The sequence below is a fragment of the Lissotriton helveticus genome, chromosome 6, assembly GCF_964261635.1.
Source record: "Lissotriton helveticus chromosome 6, aLisHel1.1, whole genome shotgun sequence".
Classification (NCBI taxonomy): Eukaryota; Metazoa; Chordata; class Amphibia; order Caudata; family Salamandridae; genus Lissotriton; species Lissotriton helveticus.
The window spans coordinates 1,966,996,117-1,967,015,426 of NC_136067.1; the positions used below are offsets into that span (position 1 = coordinate 1,966,996,117).

The 19,310-nt window shown below is 47.7% G+C and overlaps 1 protein-coding gene across 1 annotated transcript in view; it reads right to left on the bottom strand.

The window, feature by feature from the left end:
* Positions 1-292: 292 nt before the first annotated feature.
* LOC144763943 (fucolectin-like) overlaps positions 293-19,310 on the bottom strand; it is a 109,034-nt gene continuing 90,016 nt past the window's right edge. The window contains exon 4 of the mRNA XM_078649988.1: positions 293-580. Within this exon, the coding sequence (XP_078506114.1) occupies positions 415-580 (166 nt within the window). The 3' untranslated portion in view covers positions 293-414. The remainder of the gene's footprint in view (positions 581-19,310) is intronic.

The following is a 19,310-nucleotide window of genomic DNA, read 5'->3' on the forward strand; positions in this document are numbered from 1 at the left end:
AGTTCTTGTAAATCTGCCCCGATGTGTTTTGTTGTGTCAGTTTTCTAACAAGTGCCCTAATAGTTTGTGGTCACATAGAAGAATAGGAATAACAGTATGAAAAACAATTTGCAAATATATCTTTATTGAATTAAACTGAAAGAAACATTTGAAAATATTTTGAATCAAATTAACAAAGATAAATCCAGAATATAAAAAGCAAGAATGAAATGAACGAAAATTAATGAAATTAAACGAATGAAAGAAAATGAACAGCATAATTTCAGTGTTGTAAATTTAACTAGCAGTTCACACTACAACAATTAAAGAACAATTGCTGTGTATTCAATACATTGATTCAGTAGCGCTCCAATACTCCATTACATTTGTAATTATATTGAGCCTGGCTAATAATAGGATCCTGATTAAATGGCCTTATTTGCCATGAATGTGTGGTTCCGGGTCAGCGAAGACCTGCACTTCACAAAGCGAGAGCCACTCCTTTCTGCCTCGTATAATGACGTTCACATAGCGACCGACCATTCCATGGCAGTAGAATGTTTGGGTGGCACCAGCTCCGATTCCGGAAATGTAGGCGCACCTGGGGAAGCAATAAACAGACAAAGATTAAATAATTAATTAAAGTGTGAAACAATCCGCATTCCTGTGCTCTGTTTATATATCAATCATTCAAGGCCATTTCAGGGCTAGTGTTGTCCGACAAGCCCCTGAATGGTGCACAGTGAGTGCAGAGAGCGAGCCTGACCACTACAAGGAGGGCAAAAAGTGACACATTCTACAACACAGTGTTCATTCTATATTCATTGCTGTTAAAGCATAGTACATGATGACCTCACAGTGCACTAGAATACAACAATCATCCCTGGAGCCAAGTACTTTGTTCACTATCACCCTCCAACAGAGCCTCTCATGTCTCCCCAGCCCCTCTCTCACCTGGATTTCATTTGTTTTATAGCGCTTCTGATACCAGTGTAGGGTGTCTGAGCACTTTACATCACACATAAATACAGGGACAATAAATACGTTTGTAAATCAATGTATAAAAAACGTTAGGAAGACAGAGGGAATTACAAGGTGCAGGATTCATGTCATCCATACTTTATTTAACATTGCTTGGTGCGGAGAAGCACAAATCCAGTATTGAGAATGAAACACAGTGGTTAGGGTTAGCTTTACTTATAAGAATTTATTTCTACCCAAACAAGCCCTTTTGAGCAACATTAGATTGATTGGACAGTCGAACTGGCCATCAACCTGAACTTAATCGCATCCCTCACCTGACCTTGATCCTGCTCTCACTCCAGGACATGTACTCTTTGAACTTTCCCTCGATTGTGGAGACCCCACTATTTGACCGAGGCCCAGTGGAGCTACCTGTTAGCTGAAGAGGAGATGGGCTATGGATTTCCCCTTCGGCCGTCACCTACCCAGCCAGACTTTGGGCAGACTTTTCTTCGTCTCTCTGTCGTATCCACCTCCTTCCCATTCACCCTACCCCCTCTACGCTCCTCTCTTCTTGTCTTCTATCCCTTTTATGCTTTCTGTTGAGACCTAGCTATCTGACCGATGCCCGGTGGAGCTACCTGATAGCTGAAGAGGAATGGGCTGCGGATTCCCTCCCGGCCGTCACCTACCCAGCCGGACCTTGGGCAGACCTCCCCTTTGTCTCTCCGTCGTATTTATACCCTACCCCCTTTACCTTCCTCACTCCATTTTCGTTTTCCTCCATGCTCCTTAAAAGTTTTTACTGGTATCCTTGGTAACTTGTAACTGATGTATGTTTGCAACTATGCGGACCCTTATGTAAAGTGCTCTGATACCTTCGGGTCTAGCCAGAGCTATATAAAACTCTTTAAATAAATTATTAATTAATGAAAGACTCAGAAAAACATATAGCTATCTAACCTGTACTATGTACTCTGCATGTAGCTCCTTGATGACAAGGTTTAGCTCACTGCTAGATTGATTGTAACTGATGAACTGTACAATAACGAAAAGATCTCTGTGACAAAAGCAGTTAGCCACTAAGCACTGCAAATAAAATACTTATCTGTGATCTGCATGGTATATGTCCTTTGCAGCAGGCATATTATTTATTAATTTTAAAAGATTTGAATAGCGCAAACAAGACCCCGAAGGGTATCAGAGCGCTTCACAGCAATGGAAGGGAAAAACAAAGTAAAGGGGACATTGAAGAGGGGGTAAGAGAGGGTAACATAATGAGCTACTAAGATTGTACAAGGATGCGAGCAAACATTACTTAATAAGGTAAGGCAGAAAATCATGGACATTACAGTTGTTAGGCCAAAAAAAACAAAAAACATCTGACGTACCTTAGCTTAACCAAAATTGCCACTAGACAAAATTCTGAACTCGCTCCAGCAGACACTTTAATCACCAGAGTTATCTTGACACTTTTATTGTTCATGGAAAGCTACTGGCTATACAAGGAACTCTGCAGCAGGTGCTTTCAAAACTGCTGCACTGCTACAAAAAGAGCCTCAGTAGCAAAACCAACTTCTTCACCCTTCCAACCTCCCAGGGAAACACCCGGTGGCCGGTACAACCAATCCAGCGTTGATACACAGAGACCCATGACATGCCTGCACACATACAGCAGGCAAACATATTCATAGAACAAAACACATACAATCATTTTCTTAAAGTTCAACAGACCTACATGTACACATTCAAACATGCAAGTACATTTAAAGGGGTCAATGCACATGGAACAATAGCTGTACCTAAAGCTACAACCCTACAAAAGTCCATGCAGACAAGGCAACTTGTGAGGTGCATCAACAGAGCACTGGATGATGTGCATTGGGAGCCCAGGGGCCCATGATTATGAATCTTTCATGCAATGCAGCAAGGTGCCTGTGTTGTGATCAGGATTGATTCTGTGCAAGAAGGGATACTTTAGAGGCACACATGTATTTCTGTAGCATGACACTGACATGTCATCAGACAAAAAACTAGTAATCTCACCTGTACCCATTATAACAGATTTGGGCTTTGGCATACCAATGCCATTCTTAATCCAAGACTGTTGTATCACACGACAGTTAAGAATTTTTTTATGTGTTTTTATTCTCATATAGCACAAAACTCGCCATAGGCTGACTGAGTGTTGAATAAAAATTACAGTAGTCACAGTTGATTAAAAAGCACAATTATAAAAAATGGGTCAACAATTTTAGAACAGAAATAGATGAAAGCAAAAATGTGTAGAACCAAATACAAACGTCCTTTAAAAGCATATGTCTTTATTTGTGTATCATAAAGTGATACTTTTATCTAGGCTTGATTGGCTGCTGTCTGAAATGTTGGCATTACCAAGAAGATAGGTCATTCTATTTCACCGCTGATTCTCAGATTATACACTTTCTCTTTCAGCATTTGTACGTCAATGCTGATGTTGATATCGAGATCACACACCTACTAAATGGAGCCTTCTCAAAACATAAACAATTTGTTTACAAACAATTTGCCATAGTTCACACAAAATTGCAGAATCTCATTCCTGTCTCAAACCTCCTTACCAGCTCCAACTACATCCAGGTGTAGTCTTCCACATCATCGACAGATAGATGCTCCAGCCAATCATGGCCTCCAGAGCATCCGTCAATTGGCCTTCCCTGTTTCGAAGTCCAACTGATAAAACATATCCTACCATAGGTGAATGTGGACTAGAACCTCCAAGTGATACTTTTGCGTATGTCAAATCTCTCCATGTACATTTTCAATCTTACCACGAAACTACTGAGAACATATCAAGTGGTCAAGAGAATTTTTCATGCAATCAGTTACTCGTCTCAAACAGTAAAATCCAATCTTTTCGACACTGAAACTGGTTAAAAGTAAACCAGCAGAGTCTAAATGCTAGATAAAACATAGAAAAGAGAGGCAACAGAAATAGGCAGTCAAATGGCCAAAGAAATGTTCTTGAGTCTTCAGATGATATATAAAGCTTCCACCAAATCCACGTGCAGCTATCATGTTTCTCCCTAAACAGGGCTTCATCAGGATACTGTACAAGTAATGAAAAACAGATGCCCATGTGAGTACACATTCTTTAAAAAGTGGTCGAAGTGACCAAACACTATTGGTCCAGAGGCAGGTTAGGTTCAACAAAACACGTCATACCAGCATCAGAACCAGTGTGCTCCAAAAAGAATCTCGTATCTGAACACCAAGAAAAAGACTCAAGAAAAAGGAAAGAAGCGAGACCTCAAGAAGAGCTATATATGTATTTAAATTAAGAGCGAGAGAAACACAAGAAAGAACCCAAAAGAATCCACCCGAAAGGTGAAAAGGCTTTAGCACAAAGTGTATAACGGTGCTAGCCCAGTGACAGAGAAGGACGGCAGCACTTAAAACCGACGTGCATAGGCCCAAATGTGTGTTGGTATAGTCAGTTGTTGTCAATCTGATTCCTTTACCACTAGTAACACAACCAGACAGTCCAAGGGGTGTAGAAAGTAACTTTGGAATTGATGTCTAACTTGCGATACTATGGTCTTTAAATACACCAATTCCTCCAAAATGTAATACAGTTAACCATGGTTGGTATAATATATCAAAAGCGATGTATACAGAAACGTGCCCATTGTATTGTCATCTATATTCTTAATGCAGTACAAAAAAGTGATAAATACTAAATTTCTCAACTCTCACCTTAGGGTATTTTGAAAGCAAAGGAGGGACAGTTATACAGTTTTCACGGGCAAGTTGCCCCGTCGTTAAGCACAAGGTTACATAAAAACATATATGAAGGCTATAGAAAGCCCTTCGTATGTCAGTTATCCAGACCCAAAAAAACACTAGGTAAAGGGGCCCACAGGCAGCTAACGGATCGGGTACGAATCGATTTCGGAATGCCTGTCCCCACCGCTAATCAAGTAAGAAGAAAATGTTCATATCCGCGAAAAAACGTATCCCGTCTCCCCCACGACAGCTGCCCATTGTTAAGCACCGTCCCAAGACTTACCCGTATTCGACTCTCATGTCCTCAAGAAATCGCAAAGAATGGACTGAAGAGTAAACCCTCAACTTCCTGTTACTGTAATTTCCCGGTAATATTCAAAGGAAAGGCTGGCCTATGACGAGCAGCTACGCCATGAATAGGCGTGGCCTCCCACTTACTGAAGCGTCTATTAACGTCAATTCTATGTCAGGACGGAGGCGAGGATTATGCAGTCCTTTCTTCTCTTTATTATAACAGCAACTCAATGAAAAAACTAATCAGTACATATCACCAGAACCACAACTCCCATGAAGCACATGGGGCACAGTGTCCATAGCAACCGCCAGCCAATGATGCCGCCGTCCGTTGTATAATTAGCCATGACATCCCTTCCTCTTCCTCTTTCTTCTCTGCTCGTCAGATAAGTCACCCCTTTTTCCTCTCTGACGTACTGTGTTTCTAGTGATTGTGGTTTATTATTATTATCTGCCTGTGCAATAGCGCTGTTTCTTTAGTGCACTTTTCTCTGTGTTTGGCCTTCGGCAGTTGACTGGCGACAGGCGCTGCTTGCGCCGTTTCTGCCGATCTACCGCGGACTGTGTGAAGCACGTCCTCGCGCTTCCTCAGCTCTGTGGGGTACCACCGTTGGAAGAAGGCTGCGCTCGCGGTTCTTTTTCCTTCGGTGTGCGCGTTGAGGCAGAGTGTTTAACGGCCTCACCAACCCTCGCCTTGACACCGGCTCGGTGCATTTGAACGCGCTGTGTGTGCGGCGCCACCTAGTGGCGGTTTACAGGTACCTTACCTATTTTTGACAGATAGGCTGTCAGGGCACCGGCGAGGGGGCTACCTTCTAGATTCTAGGCATAAGGTGTTTTGTGCTCACACCCTCATAGAATGCAGTCTGCTGAGCATTCAAAACCCCCCATTCAAGAGGTGGGGGAAATTTGCTGCACCCAACCCTTGCCACCGGCGGTTGGCCGCGCGCTTTCATAGGCATTGGATACTGTGCTGGCGCCCCTGCGGGAGAGAGTGGATGCCCTCACCCAAAGTATCCCCGGAGTGTTCGGTAACGCAGTGCCTGTCGACCGCGGACCCAAAGGTGCGCAGGGGGGGGGAGAAGTCAGCGAAGCGTCACGCGGGGCACCTGGAGGAGTTTTACCGCTTGAGGGACTCCTTCGCAAGAGAGCGCGAACGCTGAAGCTTGTACCTGCCGGGAGGGTTTCTACCTCGGAGATGATGGCGACGAGGTCGCCCCGGACTCAGACCATGAGGATGGTTTCCCCGTGGAGGGAGAGGGTGTTACCGAGGACGAGGCCTCCTCAGAGGATGAGGACGAGTACACTGGGCGGCCCTGGCGCCCGGCGTCTCAGTCTTCGGGGTCCATGGAAGGGGATGACAAAACTCCCGATATGTTCGATCCGACAAAAATCTACCACCCACTATCGTCGGAATGGACCCCTGACCCCAAAGTTGCAGCGTATGTGGCGGGGAAAGTTCGCCAACCCCTAGAGAGAGAGGCTCGGACCCGCATGCGGGGAGAGTTCCCTCGCCCGAAGATGGAGGGCAGAGTGGCGGCCACCCCGGACATCGATGAAAAGCTTTATGCGTTCTTCGCTAAATTTATGAAGGACCCTAGGAAGGGCATAGATCGTTCCTGGCGCAACTGCCAGGATAAGCTCTTGGACGCCGTGGGCCCCGTGACCCAGATCATCCAGTTAGCCGAGAGGGCCAAGGAATCGGGGACGGCGATGTCCACGGAGGTCGTGGCAGGTTGGGCGCAGCCGGCGCTATGCTTCCTGGGCAACGCAAACTGTGCGTTGGCAGCGGAACGGAGGAGATCTCTCCTCATCAAGATAGATCCTAAGCTGGAGATCTGGCCACTTCGGAGGCAGGGCCTATTGCACAAGGCAAGTTATTTGGCGAGCCCTTTATTAAGGAGCTGAATAAGTTCGTCACCACTTTCTCTGCTTTAGACAGGGCGCAGACGTCCATCAAAAAGATTTTTCCTGGACGGGTTTTTGCAGGGGCCGGAAGAGGACGGGGTCGCTCCTCCGGCCGCCAGTTCCAGCAAGGGCCTAATAACAAAAACCAGCAGCGGCGTAACAACGGCTGGAACGATGGCCGCCAGGGAAACTTCTACCCCAGTTGAGGCGCTGGCAAAGGGCGAGGCAGAGGATATCATGGCAGAGCCAACGCTCCGGGAGGCCCATCCGGTGAGTGTTACCCTTTTTTCCCCGTCCGTGCTGGGGGGGAGGATAAGGAATTATCTCCACAACTGGTGCAAAATCTCCTCAGACCCTTGGGTTCTCCAAACTGTCAGGGGCTTCCGAATAGAATTTTACGGTACTCCCCTCCAGAATGTTCGCCCTCGACCGTTAACTTTTTCCTCAGAGGACAGGAGTCTGATCGACAACGAGGTGTCGGAACTCCTCAGGAAGGGCGCTATCCGCAGAACGCGCCTTCACCCTTCGGGGTTCTTGAGCAACCTATTTCTGGTTCAGAAAAAGGACAAGGGGTTTCGCCCGGTCATAAACTTAAGAGACTTCAGCGAATGGCTAGTTTACCGCCATTTCAAGATGGAGGGATTCCATCTACTGCGCGACGTTCTCCTCCAAGGGGATTGGATGATCCACCTGGACTTGAAGGATGCGTACCTCACAGTGCCTATCTTCCCGCCTGACTGGCGTTTTCTTCAGTTTCTGTGGAACGGGGAGGTCTTCGAGTTTCAATCACTCCCGTTCGGCCTCTCGTCGGCGCCCTGGTGCTTTATGAAGCTCCTGCGGCCAGTGGTGGAGACACTTCGCGAGAGGGGCGTTCGGATGATCATCTATCTCGACGACATACTGATCATGGATCAGTCGCCGGATCGGCTTTGTTCCAACTTGAACATGACTATTGCTCTGCTCCAGGAGTTAGGGTTTGTGGTGAACGCTCGAAATCCGAGCTCCTTCCGACGAGGCAGTTAACCTTCCTGGGGTTCCTCATAGATTCGGTGTCAGCTTGTCTCAGCCTTCCTCAGCAGAAGGTAACCAAGATCCGCAAGGAACTCTCCCAGACCCTTCGGAAGGACAGAATTTCCCTTTGACATCTGGCGCAAATCGTGGGTCTCCTCTCATCCTCGATTCAAGCGATTTTTCCGGGCCCCTTGCACTACCGGGCCCTTCAACGACTGAAGGCACAACATCTCCGGAAGGGTATCACGTACTCCGAACTCATCTCTCTCACAGAGGAGACGAGGACGGAGTTGCGTTGGTGGATCGATCACATGAGTGCCTGGAACGGAAGAGCGATCTTCGGATCCAACCCGGACCTGGTCATCGAATCGGATGCCAGCAGAACGGGCTGGGGAGCTCGTTGCGGCGATATCACGATGGGGGGCCGCTGGTTGGAGGAAGAGCTCCAGCTTCATATCAATTGCCTGGAACTCCTGGCGGGTTCCTTCGCGGTGAAGTCTCTGACCCAGAACCAGGTGTCGTGATGCATCCTGTTATGCATGGACAATGTGTCAGCGGTACAGTATATCAATCGCCTGGGCGGACCGAAGTCTCGCGCCCTGGCAAACCTGGCGAAGGACTTCTGGCACTACTGCCTAGAGAAACTAATCACGGTGTCGGCGGAGTATCTCCCGGGAACTTGGAACTCGATCGCGGACTGGCATTCCAGGAATTTTCAGGACTTCAGCGACTGGCGACTGCATCCTGCCGTCTTCCAGGCTTTGATGGACAGTTGGGGGCCGTGCTCGGTGGACCTGTTTGCTTCCCGACTCAACCGGCAACTTCCGAGGTTCGTGAGCTGGAGGCCGGAACCGGAGGCGACGGCGGTCGATGCGTTTCTGCAGGACTGGTCGCTGGAGCAGGCTTACGCGTTTCCCCCGTTTCTTATGATTCCTCGAGTAGCGGCGCAAGCTCGCCGTCAGCAGGCCTCCCTGGTTCTAGTGACCCCCTTCTGGCGGGCCCAGGCCTGGTTTCCCCCTCTGCTAGAGTTGTCATGGGACTGCCCGATTCGGCTGCCCTTGTTCCCTTCGTTGCTTGCGGGCTCCCTGGGGGAACCGCATCCACTGGTACTTCAGGGGACCTTGCGCCTCATGGCATGGAGGATTTCAGGGGACGCTGGCAGGACGGACGCCTTTCGGTGGACGCTAAGGAGCTCATCCGTAGAGCCTGGGCCCCAGGTACCGTCAAGAGGTACAGATCGGCTTGGCAACGGTGGCGTCATTGGTGTCTGGGAAGACACGCCGATCCCGTGGGGGCAGACGTTGCCCACATTTTGAACTTTCTGGCTGAACTGGTCCAGCCGGGATTGGCCTATCGGTCTGTTAATTCTTTCAGATCCGCCTTTTCAGCAGGACATGCACACATCGACGATAAACCAGTGGGCGAGCATCCGTGGGTTTGCAAACTCATGAGAGGTGCCAGACTTTCCAAGCCCCCAGAACCCAGATATAGGAATCTCTGGGATGTCAACATCATATTGCGATTTCTTTGCTCCTGGCATGACAACCAGTATCTTACCAGAAAGGAATTGTCGTCTAAGCTGGCGATCCTATTGTGTCTGGTTTCGTGCAAACGTGTCTCGGACGTGCGAGCACTGGATATTACGGCACGCATGTTCACTCCGGAAGGGGTTACTTTCATGGTCGCTAGGAGGAACAAGACTAATATCAGGTCGGTATCCTAGCCAACTTTTCCGGATCAACCTAAACTCTGTGTGGTGCGATGCCTTAAGGCGTACGAAAACATGACGGCGGAATCCCGCCCTCCGGGAGAACGTCAGCTTCTCATTCCTCTGCAGAAGCCGTTTAAGGCAGTTTCAGCTCCTTCCATCGCTAGGTGGGTCCGGTGGATCATGACCGAAGCGGGGATAGATGTCACCAGATTTGGAGCTCATTCCACGAGAGAAGCTATGGCCTCTAAAGCCATTCAGGTGGGAGGTAGGCTGGAGGACATTATGGCAGCGGCGGACTGGACCTCCGAGTCCACGTTCAAGAAGTTTTACTTCAAGCCCATTTATGGGGCGGCAGAACTTGTGGTGGATAAGCTTTGAAACTGCATAATCCTCGCCTCCGTCCTGACATAGAATGAAAAATTTCCTAGCTAACGTAACGGACAGTTTCAATTCTATTAAGGACTAGGAGGCGAGGATTACCCTCCCGAGACTTGTCGGTCTCGACCCACCCGCATAACTTCGTAATTCAGTAAGTAACGATTTATGATTTCTGTCAATGCTTCTGCTATTGCATTATGTTATGATGGAGTTAGTTGTAGAGTATTTTTCATATTCTGACTCTCCTAGAAGTGTTGATATGCTATTCTGTTCTGGCTCTCATATCGGCTGTGTACTGCTTTTTTCTACCTTCTTTCATGAAAGAAGAACTGGATAACCTTTGTCTTGTGTTGGTTTAGGACAAGACCAGAAGGATTGAAGAGTGTTCCTGGTCTCATTTCCTCACAGAGAAGAAGAGGAAGAGGAAGGGACGTCACGGCTAATTATACAACGGACGGCAGCATCATTGGCTGGCGGTTGCTATGGACACTGTGCCCCATGTGCTCATGGGAGTTGTGGTTCTGGTGATATGTGCTGATTGGTTTTTTCTTTGAATTGCTGTTATAATAAAGAAAAGAAAGGACTGCATAATCCTCGCCTCCTAGCCCTTAATAGAATTGAAACTTTCTATTACGTTAGCTAGAAAATTTTTCATTCTCCTGTCACCGAATAAAGAAGGGGACGTAAGGAATTGTAAACAACTTTATTGAGCAACCATTACAAGCGAACTGACAGTTATCTCGCACCACACACCAAGAACTCGTGTATCGAACTCCCTTCAGTGAAAGGGAGTCAAAGGCTGCATCAATTATGTAGTTTATTTTGAAATCTCTTGCGGACAAGATCAGTAAAACATAAATAACCAATTGTGTAGTAAATTACTACACAATCGTCTATCCAAAGCAATGTGGATATAAAAAATAATTCGCTGAGGATAGAGGAGAGCAAATAAAAATCTCATCTGGGGTGAAGAACTAGAAGAGTAATTAAGGTTATGATTTTATGAAAAGGATAGACACGGTAACTCAACTGAGCATAAATCGGCGATCAGGACAGGAAAAAGAGCAGCTCCTTTCATGGAACACTGGATTGCACACAATCATAAAGTAGAGGATTTGAAATGGAGTGGAGTTGAAGTTATTCAACTTAGCACTCGGGGAGGGGACCACATGTGCAAGAGAAAGAAAGGCGAACAATTTTACATGTCTCGCTTCAATACAAATAAAAACGGTCTTAATAATAAAGAGGAGTGGGAGAGACTGATATAAGAAACTGGAAAGTAAGTGAAAAACGTTAAGAGCGAGTAGGATAACTTTTGTTATCTTTAAATAATGAATAATAAATATATTCCTCCCCATGCCCCACGTGTATTATTTAACTGTTCTTATGACGAGCACACGTGAATATCTGGGGGGATGGTGCAGCCCACCCAGTATAGCTTTCCATATATAGTGACTCAATAAGCATAACTGTGCAAAGACAATTATTCGAAATAAGCATCATAGATTGTATTTGCTGTCTTATTGGAGAAAAGGCGAACATCGTGTGTGCTAATATGTTAACATGTTTGCTCGGGAAACGTGCTCTATCCCCTGTTTATAGAAAACGATTGAAAAAGTAAAAATGAGAAATAACGATTGATATGATTTGTTGGCAATTTCAATGTTTATCATTATGTGTTTTCGCTATTTAGACACTTTAAGATGGCCGCCATAGGCTTGAAATACCGAACAGTATCAAATGAGTCTTATTCATAAACATTTTCTAAATTTTAACACACTAAATTTTTATATATTTCTCCAAAATAATGAGGCCATGCAATTTCCGTTGGATGATGATACATTTAATAATATTGAATATACGGTATTTGGCATCGACAACTGGATATGTATATAAGTTTATGACTCCGGAAGTAATTCACAGACTACTTCCGGATACCCGTTAGAGCAGGGAGGCCTCTGTTCAACGAACAGGTACTTCAACAAGTGTAGTGTGCCTTAGCGCGGTTATTTTAATAGACTCAGGAGGTCACTATCACACAAACGTAGGGAGTACGAGAGCCATTTTCTCAACCTAATATGAAATTTAAATACAGATGGGGCTAGTACTCCTACAACGTGGAGACGCTGTTAATTAAATGGTTGCTCCTCAGCCGCGACTATTTTTGAATGTCGGTCTTGATAATATTCTAAACCGTATTTAGAATTTACGTGGTGGCCAGCTGACTATAGACAACCTGAGCACTTATATAGATGCGGTTTGGACTCTATCCGGTAGTTGCCAGCAATGTAGCAAGCAAACATTTATAGAGCATTTAAAACTGCTGCAAATTTATAAACCCGTTTAGTAATACTAAAAAGATACAAAGGCTAAGAACCGCTAAAGTAAAATATTGCATATTTATTAATGTGGCAGGTAATCTTGTTCACATGTAGTGGCCAACAGCTTAGTAAGCAATATATAAAATTCTTTTAATTTTATCTTTTATAGATTTTATTTGAACTACTATCAAAGTATCTTTTGATTTGAATTGCCATCAAAGCATCATCATATCATCGCAGAATTATAAATGCTTATGGCAATATGGAATACACATGCAGTATGTCTATATAAATAGGTAAGCCTTCTCTATGAGGCACAGGGTCAGACTGATTTGCATGTAGCCATGTCTGAACTGGGGTGGCAGAGTGGGCTAAAGAACAGTGATGGATTAAACCCAGATCTGTTGACTGGTGGTGAGTGTTTGATTGGTTCAGATGCTCCGTCCATCACCACCCCCTTTTGTACCACTTTGTTCGCCATAAGTTGGCAGGGTATGCTCAGACGTGAGTCCCTTGCTCACTTTGCCACTGGATTCAAGCAAGCCGGGCTGAAGACGGCTGAAATGCCAGAAACCGGTCCTCGGAAGCTTGTTTCCGGTCCAGGGAAGGCATGGCTTGGCAGTTCGGGCTGGACTGTTCCTATGAGGCACAGGGTCAGACTGATTTGCATGTGGCCATGTCTGAACTGGGGTAGCAGAGTGAGCTAAAGAACGGTGATGGATTAAACCCAGATCTGTTGACTGGTGGTGAGTGTTTGATTGGTTCAGATGCTCCGTCCATCACCATCCCCTTTTGTACCACTTTGTTCGCCATAAGTTGGCAGGGTATGCTCAGATGTGAGTCCCTTGCTCACTTTGCCACTGGATTCAAGCAAGCCGGGCTGAAGACGGCTGAAATGCCAGAAACCGGTCCTAAGAAGCTTGTTTCCAGTCCAGGGAAGGAATGGCTTGGCAGTTTGGGCTGGACTGTTCCCATGAGGCACATGGTCAGACTGATTTGCATGTGGCCAAGTCTGAACTGGGGTGGCAGAGTGGGCTAAAGAACGGTGATGGATTAAACCCAGATCTGTTGACTGGAGGTGAGTGTTTGATTGGTTCAGATGCTCCGTCCATCACCACCCCCTTTTGTACCATTTTGTTTGCCATAAGTTGGCAGGGTATGCTCAGACGTGAGTCTCTTGCTCACTTTGCCACTGGATTCAAGAAAGCCTGGCTGAAGACGGCTGAAATGCCAGGAACCGGTCCTCGGAAGCTTGTTTCCAGTCCAGGGAAGGCATGGCTTGGCAGTTCGGGCTGGACTGTTCCCATGAGGCACAGGGTCAGACTGATTTGCATGTGGCCATGTCTGAACTGGGGTGGCAGAGAGGGCTAAAGAACGGTGATGGATTAAACCCAGATCTGCTGACTGGTGGTGAGTGTTTGATTGGTTCAGATGCTCCGCCCATCACCACCCCCTTTTGTACCACTTTGTTCGCCATAAGTTGGCAGGGTATGCTCAGATGCTCAGATTATTTCTTCTTATATGAAGGTCTTTACCACAATGAAATGCACACATAGGTACGCATGTTGCTTTTCTACCACGTTTGGCAGCAAAGCAGGGCTGCCTTTAAAAGGACAGCAGGCAACACAGCAGTGCACACTTAAGTGCATTAAATAAACTGGGCCTCTAAACCTACCAATTGCAATTACACACAATTACAATTGACCTTTTACTCAGATTACTGGCCCTGGGTCTTGTTAGCAGAGCCAGGGCACAATCAGAGTCAGTAGCCAAAAGTATCAGTCAAAAAATGGGGGCAATCAAGGCAAAAAGGATGACTTTCTCACAATTGGCCAAAAAGCAACCCCCTGAGGGCTTGCGAATTCATTCCACCAGAGGCACATCTGCAATCACTGTGTTAGCCAGCAAAGTCCCTATCCAGGACTTCTGACAGGTATCAGCGTGGACATCTTTGCAAACGTTTACCACGTACCACTGTCTGGACAGTCAGGTGTGTCACAAAGGGCACTACGCATGCTCAGTTGTGCAGGACTTTCTGGTTTAAATTGGCTTCACAGACCCACCTCTGGGGAGTCATTGCTTGGGTATCTATTCTAATGTAAGGAATCTGTGGCTGGAAGTCTCTATCAGATGAACATGTTATTTACCTTCAGTAATGCCTTATATGAGAGAGACTTTATCTAGCTGGCGATTCTTTGCTGACTGTTAGAAATTGGATTTCAGGTTGGCAGAGGTATGCACCCTTTCTAAGCTGGAACCCCAATTCTAGTCCTGTTTGCAGGTTAGGCCGCTCCCCATGCCGCAAAGCACTACTTGTGTGTCCGTGCTCTCCAGCCCGCTGCTGCCGTTGCTGTAAGTTTGCTGACCCTCCTCTCATACTCTGTTTGTCCTCTTGTAATTTTTACACATTGTGCCTAATTGTATTTTTGTAATTTGTGCCTTTGCCCTCATTGTGTTTTAGTGGTTGTTTCCTAATTTCTGTTATCTACACCGTTTTGTCCCCCTTCCTGCCTACTGTGATCTGCTCGTTTTCTCCCACTGCTGCGTCCCCGCACCCCTGCTCACCGATTCACCACCCAGCTCCCACCTCCCTGCTGCTCCTCCCTCTCACCTCCCCTTATATGGCAGCCGCTGCACGGCCAGACCCCTTGGCCCCCCGTGAATGCCACAAAGCCCGTCACCCCAACGATGCCAGCACCCTCCACGCACTCAACACCGGATGATCACACAACTGCTTCTCAGCCGCCCGAAGTGCACCCAAGGATTCTTCTGCTGCCGAACTGCAGCTTCACCAGCATCCGAACCACCAATCCATCCACCGCGAAAGATCGCAACCACCTCAGATGCAGTCTACTCAACACCCGCTCCGCCCGCATACATGCCATCGAACTCTGTTACCTACACCACTCCACCTGCCCAGACGTTGCCTTCCTGATGGAGACCTGGATGAACTCCTCCTCGGCGTCCCGACATCGCCATAGCCACCCCTGATGGCTACAAGATCACCTGCAGGGCCCACACCAACAGAACCACCATCGTCCACAGGAACACCCTCAGGGTCTCGACCAGCACCAACGAGACCCTCAGCACCGCCGAACACCTGCACTTCCAGATCCACACAAATCCCAACACCACCCTCAGAGAAACCCAGACCCCCCGGACCACGGCCACAGTTCAGCAACTCCATCACCAACTTTGTCAGTACGCACGCACTTGCCTCCACTGAATACATCCTCCTCGGGGACCTGAACGTCCACCTCGAGAACAACAACGACACCAGCTCCACCACCCTGATTGACAACCTCGGACTCAGACAGCTAGTCACAAAACCCACCCACTCCGCCGGCCAAACGCTTGACCCCATCTTCTCCGCAAGTCCCCACGTCTCCCTCAGCCACATCACCAAACTCCAATGGACCGACCATCGCTGCATCCACTTCACCTTCCAGAAACCCATCATACACCACCAGACTCAACAGATCCCTTGCCGCTGCTGTAGCAAAGTCTCCGAATACCAGCTAAACAACACCGTCGACCCCATGACGCCAACACCGCAGTACGCAACCTCAGACAGTGGATCGAAGAATGCGCCAACACCCTCGCACCCATCAAGAAATGCCGCCCGCAGACACCATCACCTCATCAGATCCGCCAAAATGGCCCCCTTCAAAGACCGCCTAGACAACAACACACACAACAGCAAAGAGCTCTTTAACATCTTATTTATTTATTTATTTATTATAAGTTTTGTATAGCGCTAGCTGGACCCGAGGGTATCAGAGTGCTTCACACCAGGTACAATAATGTGCCTTATCGGCGATGGAAGATTGATAACTGGACAGCTCAAGGGGATAGCAAAAAACAAAAACATACAGATCATAGTGACTACAAGGTTTAGGGGAACTATGAGCATCCCCTTACAGTTCAGGTGGCTTCCAGGAAGAGGGCTTTGAGTAAAGTCTTGAATTTTGGGAAGTGGGAGGTCATTCTGATGTGGGGAGAGATGGCGTTCCATATCCTGGGTGCATTGCCTGCAAAGCATTTACTTAAAGTTTTTCGTTTCCGCGATTTCAGCGGAATGAGAAGAAGCGTGTTGGAGCTTCTGAGAGTCCTGGACTGGCCAGCCCTTTTAAGTTTCGCAGCGAGGTATTCTGGTTTGCCTGTGTGGAGGGCTTTGTGTGTAAGGCATGCTGTTCGAAAGTTGGCTCGTTGTTCAATAGGGAGCCATTTCATATCCTTGAGCGCGGGGGAAATGTGGTCGAATTTCTTGGTTCCTGTGACCATTCTAGGTCATTGAGGGTGGTTTCAAGGGACCTAGATGTGATTTGGCTGGGCCGGTCAGGGTTGCGATTCCATAGTCAATTCTGGAGAGCACCAGTGCTTGAGGGGCCTGTTGAAGGTCCTTGGGAGGCAGGAATGGTTTTATTTTGTAGAGAAGTTTCAGATTGAGGAAAGCGCTTTTGGCAGAGTTTGCAATGTGTTTTTTCATGTTTAGTTTGGGGTCTAAAGTGATACCTAGGGATTTGACCGAGTCTTTTGGCTTGAGGGTGCCATTGAGGGAGTTGATGGCTTTGAGCCATTCTTCAATTTGGGGGTTTTCGTCTCTGTTGGAGATGAGTAGAACTTCAGTTTTTTCTTGATTGAGCTTTAAGTGGTTTTGTGAGAGCCATTGTTGAACGTCTTTGAGCGTGTCATTGAGTTTGAGAATGTCATCCATACAGGTGGTTTCCAAATAGAGTTGTGTGTCATCAGCGTAGAGGTGGAAGGGGATGTTGGAATTCCTGAGTATTGTGGTAAGGGGTTCCATGTAGATATTGAAGAGTAGGGGGGAGAGTACTGACCCTTGATGGACTCCTCTACTGACGGGTAGGGGGTCGGATTCAAAGTTTTTGATTTTTACTCTTTGGGAGTGATTGTGTAGAAAGGAGGAGAACCAGTCCAGTACCGTCAATTCCATGCCTGCTCTTTCTTGAATGGCTTTTAGGAGCAGCGTGTGATCAACAGTATCAAATGCGGCCGAAAGGTCAAGGAGAATGAGAAGGCAGCATTGGTCAGAGTCAAGTTATTTGTGTAGATCGTCTATGACGTTTAGGATGGCAGTTTCAGTGCTGCATCCTTTCCTGAAACCCGATTGGTGGGGGTCAAGGAGGTTGATGTTCTCTAAATGTTGGGTTAGCTGTGGGAGAAGACATTTTTCTAGTGTTTTGGATAACAGAGGGAGGTTTGACACGGGTCTAAAGTTGTTCATATCTTCTGTGTCTAACCCTGTTTTTTTTAGTAGCGGCGTGACTTGGCCGACCTTGAGGCAGTCTGGGATAATTCCCGAGCTCAGCGAGCTGTTGATGATTTTGCACCAGATTGGGGCTAGGGTGTGTTTCAGGACTTTGGTCAGGTTTATAGGAAGCTGATCCAGGGAGTGGGATGACGGTTTGGTGTTGGAGATCAGGGGGACGATCTCTGTTTCCTGAATCGGCGTGAAGACGGACCATTGAGTCGGGAAGGAACTCTCCAACCCCAGCTCCAACAACATGACATCCCACCATCACAAGCCCTGTGCGACTCCATTGCCACCTTCTTACATCGCAAGATCGCAGACATCCACGAAAGCTTCAACAACCTGACCACCCGACAGGCACCGAGACCTCAGGCCTCATGAACACCACCCACATCGATCCCCTGCTCACCTGGACCAACTTAACCTGTTTGTTGCTTCGAACATTCTGCGCCCGTGCTGAATGTTCGAAGAAACTGGTGCGGCCGCGTCGGCCAATGGACATGCGCAGCACTGGCAAGGTAGTGCTCGCGACGACCGTTGGCCGACGACAGCACTAAAGGGGTTAAAGGACGACGACACCATCAAGGTCATGAACACCATCCACTCCGGCTCTCCGTCAGACTCATGCCCACACCACATCTTCAACCAAGCCAGCACCGCCATCGCACCCCATCTCCGCAAGGCCATCAACGTCTCCTTCGAGACCGCGACCTTCCTGGAGAGCTGGAAGCACGCCGAGATCAACGCCCTGCTCAAAAAAACCCAAGGCTGACCTGAAGGACCTCAAGAACTTTCGACACATCTCCCTGCTCCCGTTCCCAGCGAAGGTCATCGAGAAGACCGTCAACAGACAGCTGACCCGCTACCTCGAGGAGAACAGCATCCTGGACCCTTCCCAGTCTGGGTTCTGCAGCAACCACAGTACCAAAACTGCCCGCATTGCCGGCAACGATGACATCAGAGCCCTGCTGGACCTATCAGCCGCCTTTGACACGGTCTGCTACTGCACCCTACGCATACGCCTCCAAGACGCAGGGATCCAAAACAAGGCGCTGGAATGGACCGCCTCCTTCCTCTCCGGCAGAACCCAGAGCGTCCGCCTCCCCCCTTTCCAATCCAAAGCCACAAAGATCATCTGCAGCGTACCCCGAAGATCATCCCTCAGCCCGATATTGTTCAACATCTACATTGCACCGCTCCCCCAAGTCGCCCAACTTCACAACCTAAACATTATCTCTTACGCCGACGACACCCTCACCAAGGAACACCTCACAGTCAAAACCAACCTCCACGAAGGAATGAAAGCCGTCTATGAATGGATGAAGAACAGCCACCTGAAACTGAACTGGGACAAGACGGAAGTCCTCATCCTCTGCTCCACCTCCTCGGCCTGGGACAACTCCTAGTGGCGGTCCGCACTGGGAGCAGTACCGACACCCACCGACCACGCACGCAACCTGGGTTTCATCCTCGACTTAACACTCTCCATGACCAAGCAAGTCACCGCCGTCTCGTCCTCATTCTTTTGGTTACCCGTCAGCAGCAGGTTGGACTACGGAAATGCCCTCAAATGCAGGAGCCCCGGCCAAACTCCTGAAACTAATATAATGCATACAGAGCGCCTCTGCACGCTTGATCCTTGACATCCCTTGCCACAGCCACATCACAACCCGCCTGAGAGACCTGCACTGGCTTCCCGTCAACA